This window comes from Alligator sinensis, unplaced genomic scaffold (genome assembly GCF_000455745.1).
Source record: "Alligator sinensis unplaced genomic scaffold, ASM45574v1 scaffold1473_1, whole genome shotgun sequence".
Lineage (NCBI taxonomy): Eukaryota > Metazoa > Chordata > Crocodylia > Alligatoridae > Alligator > Alligator sinensis.
In genome coordinates, this window is record NW_005843100.1 from 39,698 (window position 1) to 48,137 (window position 8,440).

Below are 8,440 nucleotides of genomic sequence, written 5' to 3' on the forward strand. Positions count from 1 at the left end.
AAGGCAACTCTCCAGTGTTGAAAAGGTGGCCTACATCACTATTCTCTAATTTGGAGCATGTTGTGTTTGTGACAATGGCTATTGTACACTGCACTGGAGTGTTTTACTCAGATGTTTAGCAGACTATAAATTGAGCCATTAAGAATTCCAGACTTTCTTGACCTCCTTCCCAAAATTGTCTACTCTTCTTATCAGGGACATAGAACAGGTTGTGATGTGTATTTTGTGAGAAATAATGGTTGTGGAAACAGTCAGGTGTCTGTCAATCACTTACACTTTTCATTTCTTTGAATGTGGCATTTGTGATAGGCATTTTATCTGTGAGACCACTTTAAAACATGCACACTCTAGTACTTTTGTGTAGGAATCTCCACATTATGTTTTGGTTTTTAGAAAGACCTGTTCTTCAGGAAAAATGCTCAGACATCTCAGAGAGATGACAGGTACTGAGTGTGGGAGAGAGAGGGAGAAGGGAGCAGAGGAAAGAGGAAAAGAGGAGAAGGAGCAGCTTGGGAAGCTCTGGTGGGCTGAATGGCATGTCATGGCAGCACCTACTGATGTTAGAGGGTATTGGGAGAAGGGGTAAAGTGGGGGCTTTTGGAGTAGGCTGTGGGAAGTGCCAAGGGGAGTATAACAGGTGCATGGCTCAGGGACTACAGCCCAGCTGCAGGAGGTTAGAATGGGATAGCCTGTCTGCCTAGGAGGACTAGGCCAGCTGATACAGATGATTGCCTGGCCCAGAGGAAGTTAAAAGCTCCCAGGGAAGGGAGTTGGGAGACAGAGAAGGCTGTGGTGCTTAGGGAGGAAGCACAGAGTCCGGATTAATTTCTCAGGGTCTGAGGAAAGACTGTAAGTTGTCATTTAATCATTTATTTGGGCACTTTGTTTATTGTTTATGTTGGTTCTTGTAGGGAGCAAGTTTGTCCCAGGGAAAATAAAGACCATTTGACCAAGCACTAGCAATCTGCTACAGGGAGTTTCTGACAGACATAACAGGGTGGAGCTGGAGATAAAAATAGGAGCAGCTAGTGGCAGGATAGAGGAAAGAGTCTCAGGGTATTATTGCTGCTGCATAGCAGAGAGGACGGATGTCTCAAGCGATTGCCAGTTCAAGTGACCGAGTCAACTATGGAAGAACTTGCCTTTGCAAGAACCCAATAGAAAACTAAGTACCCAAACATAAGTTCCAAGGGGCCCCTTATGTAATTTTCTTGGGCTTCATCACTGGATTCAGGTTTTGGGAAGGGGACTATGATTAAACGCCACAGCTACTATGAAGGTTTGACTAATCCTTGGATGAACAGATAGTCTCCAAAGCTGTGGAGTTTACATTGGCCACAACCCATAAAGGCTCAAGATCAGGCTTAAACCACATAAGCTCCTTAATCATTTTATGTTGTTGTTGTTTCTAACTTTTCAAAAACCTTTCAAACTTGTAGGAAAACAATCCAGCAATATGGAAAAACTGCTCTCCAGGTACCTAAAGGCAGCTGAGTCCAACAAAATTTCTTCAGGCTCCTACTTTGATGATATAAACAGCTATTCTCACTCACTTAACCAGAAGTAAATTTACAGAGGCAGCTAGTGCGAAAAACAGTAGCTTTCACAGCTGGAATCTACATCCTCTCACTGTACCCGGAATTTTATACATTCTTTTTGTTTCTAATCTTTTGTTTTGTTTTATTCTTATTTGAAACTGAATTCTGAAAATGGAAGAAACACAAATATTAGTACTGAAGAGATCAATATTCTATTTAATGTTTTTTCAACTTCAAATCTTTTTATTCTCTTTTTTTAAAAATTTTTTTTAAGAAAAATTGAATTAATTGGATAGAGCAGCCAGTTGTGATAGAAAAAGATTACAACTGGTTCAGAAGATTATAAATTGCTTTGCTTAGCCCAATTATTAACACATTTTTCTCATGGATTAATATATAGTCTGGTCTGTATCCCATACATACAACACATTATGTATGAAGCCTAGTCAATTAGTTTTATACATGTTATTTACCCTCTATGGTTTATAAAACCTGAAAAGAAATCCTCTTTTGATTGTGTACTTTTGTAGAATGGTAAAAATATGTCTGCCTTCTTGTTTCTTATGAAGATTAACTTTGTGGCACTTCATTCCCCTTCTCCTCATCAATGATGTTAGCACATCTGTGTACTAGCACAGAACTAGTTATTTCGCCAGTATGGATGAAGGGACAGTGGCTCTCTGATTTTGGTGGGCTGCCTAAAACCAGAAGTTACTCTTTCTGTTTAGCTGAAGTTTTTGTTTAATGCTGGTATTTCTCAATTTTTAGAAGACTTAGCTTTGCAACTATACCAATGTTCCTTTAACTTAGTGGGCTTTAATTAAAAAAAATGTGTTGTGTTGGTTTTCTTTTTTGTATGGAAAAGAATGCTTGGTTTCAGCTACCAGCACATTCCTCCTTCACTAAGCTATATTCTGAGGAAAAACACCTGCTTTTGGCTCTCAAATTCAGAGACTTTTAACCCTATCCTTGCTAAACAGTGGCATGGAACCTTTATATCCTGGTACAGATCTGTATAAATCATTTTAGAAATCTGATTCTGAAAAAAACTTCAACGTATTCTCAGTGTTTGGGATCAGAAAAAAGCTACCTTTTCAATCACTAGAAGTTTCTCAATTCATTGCTTCTTCCCTTCCTAAAATACTATCCTCATGGCAGTGTGTATTGAAAAATCATTCTCTTACTATTATTAATTCATGAGCAAAAACAATATATTTGGTGCCATAACAAATCTAAACATTAAGATCCCATCTCTTTCTGGTAATACTCTAGTATCCCATTACCAGCAGTTTACTTCACTTTATTAGCAATTACTAGAACAGGTACTGTATTATAGCTACTATAGCAGATGCATATTAGACAAAAATAAATCTTTCATAGTATTGGGGAAGTGAATACAGCACTCTCTAAATTGCTTCAGCACTGCAGAGACTGTCTTTTACCCTGACTTTTGCAAACAGATAGCCCCATGCAAACCAAGCTTTCCTGATTCATTGGCTGGCAACCCCAGACTCTGGGAGTTGTAATAGCTTACCTAGGATTTACATCAGGGGTGGGCAAAATCCGGCCCGCGGGCTAGATGCGGCCCGCCAGGCCAGTCTATCCGGCCCACGGGGCCCCTAAAAAATTTAGAAAATTAATATTGATCTGCCCCTGGCTGCCTTTCATGCGGCTCTCACTAGTTTGCCAAAACTCAGTAAGCGGCCCTCTGCCCGAAATAACTGCCCACCCCTGATTTACATGGTTTAAGTCTGTCTCTACTAGTTTCCTGTACTAAGGCCATGTCTACGTGGGAAATTTGCTGTGTTCCAGAGTGGAGCCTTCAAGTATGCTAAGCTGTTTCGAGCAAGCTGCCTCTTAAACCTGCAGTAATGTAGCAGTGTCCGAGTAGTGGAAGGGATGGTCTAATTAGGCAAGCTAAATGGCACTTGCATTTAGCAGTGTTAATCACCCACCCTGAACTGGCCACTCTCCCAGCCCCATCAATGGCTGCCCCCTCTGGACCCAGCATCCCAGCTCTTTAAAAAAAAAAAAAAAAAAAAGCCCTGTACTCACTGGATGCTGCAGCGGCCATCGGGTCTTTTGGGGGCTCATGGCAGAATGCCCCCATGCAGTGCAGGGCAGTGGGGGGCAGCAGGGATTGCCCCCCTGCCTGACAGCAACCAGTGAGTGCTGGGAGAGCGAGCGGGGGATGGGAGTTCATGGCAGAGCCCCCCACATAGCGTGGGGCAGTGGGGAGCAGCAGGGATTGCCCCCCCCAACCTGACAGGAGCCGGTGAGTGCGGGGCTTGATTTATTTATTTAAAGAGCTAGGATGCTGGGGCTCGGCAGGGCAGCCATTGATGAGGCTCGGAGAGCGGGGGAGGGATGGGGCCTGTTTGATCTGGAGATTCGGCCAATTTGGCAGTAGCCGAATCTCCAAATCGGATTTGGCTGAATTGATTTGGGACAGTGATTTGAATCACCTAATCAAATCACTGTCCCCCAAATCAGTTGAATGCAAAGCGAGTTATTAGCAGCTTCACACAGGCTTAATCGGCACCACTGGGTAAGTGTGTGCTTTCAATCACCAACAAGACACTTTCTCATTTTGAAGTCAAATAAAAACCCCATGTACACCTTATTTGCAAACTTTCCAGGCTTGTGGCTGATGTTTCTCATCAGTATTATTACTGGAACTGCTTTGACAGCCATTTATGAAAAAGATCTACACAAGCGAGTGTGCATGTTTGGTGTCCGACTATACCTAAGCAGTGCAAAAAACTAATTTGAAAACTTATTTATTTGTAGTCCTGACAAGAAATTTAGAAGTGGTTAATATGCTGTGATAGGAGTTTATAATAACCATACACATACAGAAATTAACCATGAGTTCCTGTTTGATTTAGTTCTATTGCATGGATATTTAATTCACATCTTCATTTTTAAATAATATCACAAACAAGGTTGTATTTTTTCAAAGACAGAAATAAGAATGCTAGACCAGTTAAGATTTTATTGGTAATGACTTTAAAAGGCTCCAGATTAAGGATGCCTAATACCCTGCAGCAGTATGGGCCAAGTTTAAAATTTGCCAGGAGAACCATACTTTTTCTACATATGTTTTATACCTAGTTCCTTCCTTCCGGCCTCATTATGGGACATTAAAAGAAAGGGGGCATTTTCCATTTATGAATAAAGTTTCCTCACATTGCAACTATGTGTCTTTTTACTTCTTAGCCACTTATTTTCATTTGTTTTATTTCATCCTGTCTGTCTCCTTCCATCTCACATTTTTCCTTTTTTCCATAAAATCTTCAGACATTTCATTTTAACTTATAAAATATAACACTGTTTTAAGGTGGCATAGTTAAAGTCTCCAAAAGTAAAGAAAAGCAAAAATTGACGTTTCTAACAAGCATTTCCCCAGGCATACATTTCATAACATAAACAGTAATACATTAACCTATCAATTTACCAGAAACATGAATAGAAAGCACGATGCATTTTATGTGTATTATTGTTGGGTTAATGTTGGTTTTGGAATACTAGAGCTGAATTATGACCAATTTATTTGGCCAACTAGTAACATTGAATGAATGGAAACAAATGGTGCAGTTTATTTTACTATTGCTTCCAGTACCCATCTCACCTTCACATGTTCGGCCATCTGTAGATACTGAAAAGCCCTGCTCACAAGTGCAGTGGAAAGAACCGTCTGTATTTATGCATTCCCCATGAGGCAAACACAGTTGAGATTCTTCACATTCATTGATATCTGAAAAACACAGAGCAAAGCTGTAAAACACTTTAAAACAAACTCTTGAATACTATTTGTGCAACTGATTCAAGTGTGCATTAACAGTTACTGCCATCCAGTTCTACTTATCTGCAACCTTTTCTGATAAGCTTGTCAAAAATGTTTCATTACTAACATCTGTGAGGTGCTCTGATGTAGAAGATGTGTGCTAGAAGTGTGGGATAGTTATCATACCTGACCCATTTCAACTATGGGGGTAGGTGCTAAATTAGCAGAGAATGATTACTGAAGTGGAAAGTGGCAGGATTTATGCTGGCCTCTGAGAAGGAAGAGCTATCAAGTAGCCAGTAATCATACTGCTTGACTCTAAGCACAAGTTAGAACAACCTAGGGGCAGCTTAAATTTCCATCAGCTACATAGATGGAACTAACTTCCGCCAGCTAAGGAAGTCCTAAGAAACCACATGATTGCTAAGCATAGGTAAAGAGCACACTGAGCTGCAGTCAAGCTTTCTCCACCTTCCTCCATGCAATGGGGCCAAACAGCAAATACGGAAAGACAGGTGAAGCCTGAATAAGACAAAGCCAGAGAAAGCCTAAGGACTGAGATGAGCACTGCTCTGGGAGGGAGAAAGCCCTACATTCTGGCCTTGGCCCTTGCCCCTACAGGTGACCTTGCATTTAAAAGGCATTGAAAAAAATGGATAGGCAACAGTGAGATTGCTTTTGCCCCAAGAGGCCCTTCAATTTGTTTCCATCTTAGGTTACCTATGGGAAAGTGTCCTTGGTGCTCTCTACTAACTCCTGTATCTCCAGGTAGAACAGGAGGAAACACACTTCCCAATAGGTCACTCCTACTGACAGGAAGGGGAGTACACCCATTAGCTGCTGACCAGAAAATGTGGGGCTGGATCTGGACTATATTAATCACATTGAGACAGAAGCCTTCCTGACCACCTCACCAGGTTTTCCCCACATGGTGAGGTGCTAGTATCTTAAGGCACATGCTGTATCTTTAAGCCCTATCTAGATGTTTCTGTACCAACTGAACCCAACCCCTTTCTTTACTATTGATGGTAACAGTAGCATAGCACTAACAAAGCCATCATCCATTGATCTTGGAGCAATCAGTTTAGTTAATTTCCAGTGAGATAATATGAGACAAACCCAAGGGAGGGCTGCCCACAGGAACTGAGGATAGATGTTTTTAGCAGAATATACTTTTCCCAGAAGAGTGATCCATTTGGGGACAGTGAAAAACATCTGGACATTTCTATCTATATGTCTTTAGCAAATGGAACTTGGTTAAAAGTAACACATTTTAGAAAGTCCTATCTTAACAATATGCATTTCCATTTCTCCAGCTCTGCAGTAAAAATAAGATGTTCAACACAATATTTTTTTCATCTGAGATAGATTCTGCTTAAGTAAATCAGCAATTTTGTCACCATGCACTACACTCAGCCTTTTTAGATCCAATGCACCCCTTGTTAGGATCAAGGCACCCTTTGGACAATGCTAGCTCTTAGCTTTGACTCACTTCTTGACTATGGAAAAGAAATAGCACAATTATTTTGTTGCAAAGAACTCCTGAAGACCACCCCCAGGGAATCTCTGGGACATGTCTCAATAAGCAAAGAATGTCAGGGTTTCCCTGCTTACAGAGACGGGCTTCAGAGATTCCCAGGGGCTGCTCCAGAAGAAAAAAAGAGCATGGAAACCAAACTAATTATTTCCAAAGATATTAAAAGTAGAGAATGAAGGGAAGACAGGATTAACAACAATATGGGGAAAAAATTAAAGTTGTCTGAATGATCTGACTGCACCTGATCAGCTATGTTTTTGCTGAGTAAAACCTAAACTTTCTTTTATTTTCTTTTGGGAAGACCACATTTTCATAAAAGTATTTTGGCTGAGGGAATAAAGCATTTCAACCTTAACTGTTGGTTGATATTCTTTTGCCTGTGAATATTTATTGTCTAAAGTCTGTAACCTGAAATGATTAATTTAGAAAATAAAATTAATTATATGGTCGTATTTTTCATTTGGTTTATCTTTATGTTTTTCTGTTGTATTGTTTAAAAACTGCATTTTATTTGCAAACTACCATCTTTAGAAAAAGGTATTTATTAAATGGCTAATTGGAATTATTGGCACAATCTGTCAGTTAATCAAGATTCCTAGATTAAAGGTTCTGAATCGAGCACAATCTTCAATTATCTTCATTATTAAAACATTGTGCTCTACTTCTAATCTAAATTTGGTTGCCTTCAAATTCTGGACACTGGATCTTATTATACCATGGTCTGAAAGTTTGAAAAACCCTCTACTATGAAGTTATGGTTTCCTGTGTAAATATTTAAACTGTAATCAAGTCACCTTTTAACTTTCTTTTTGTTAAATTAAGCTGATTGAGCTCCTTCACTATAAAGCATTTTCCCAAACCTTTGCTTATCCTTGTGTCTGTTTTTTGAATATTTTCCAACTCAACACCCTTTAAATTGCTAGCACTGGACCTGGACAAAGACTGCTAATAATTGTTGCGTGTGCGCCAGATAGAAGGATAATGTAATCTTCCATAGTTTTACTTAGCATTCCCATGTTCATACATGCAAGGACCACATTAACCCTGTGGCCACAGGGATACGCTGAAATCTCAGGCTGCAAACAGATGTTGCCTTTGTGTCACCATAAACATCTTTCTGGCAATGCAAAACCCAAGCAAACAGTCATCCATGTCCCTTGTCATGCCACAAATGCCCAACATTGTGCTTAGAGCCAAGCAGCTTGATTACTGGCTTCTTGATAGTTCTTTCATCTCTGTGAGACCAGCAGAAATCCTGCCACTTTCCACTTCAGTAAATATTCTCAACTATTTCCTGAACCATCATGACTAAAACACTCTAGCCCCACTTATAATGCAAGAGTTCTGGAGCTGCTAATTAACATCCACCTGAAGTACAACAGATACAGAATGCATCTCATCCTCACATCATACCACCTCAGCACCACAACCATTATTTTCTTAAAATACAGAACAAAAGTATACATTGAACTCTTCTGCTTTTTTTTTTTGGACCACTGACAATTCTAGCACTTCCATTTAATAATAAATGAATGCTATTCTTTGAGGAAAAGAGGGTGGTTCTCTTTCTCCATCATA

At 39.9% G+C, this 8,440-nt stretch overlaps 1 protein-coding gene across 3 annotated transcripts in view; it reads right to left on the minus strand.

Annotated features, from left to right (window-relative positions):
• LTBP1 (latent transforming growth factor beta binding protein 1) overlaps nucleotides 1-8,440 on the minus strand; it is a 212,997-nt gene that overhangs the window by 37,968 nt on the left and 166,589 nt on the right. For all 3 annotated transcript variants that reach the window (XM_025193791.1, XM_025193792.1, XM_025193793.1), the window contains exon 19: nucleotides 5,170-5,295. In XM_025193791.1, the coding sequence (XP_025049576.1) occupies nucleotides 5,170-5,295 (126 nt within the window). The remainder of the gene's footprint in view (nucleotides 1-5,169; nucleotides 5,296-8,440) is intronic.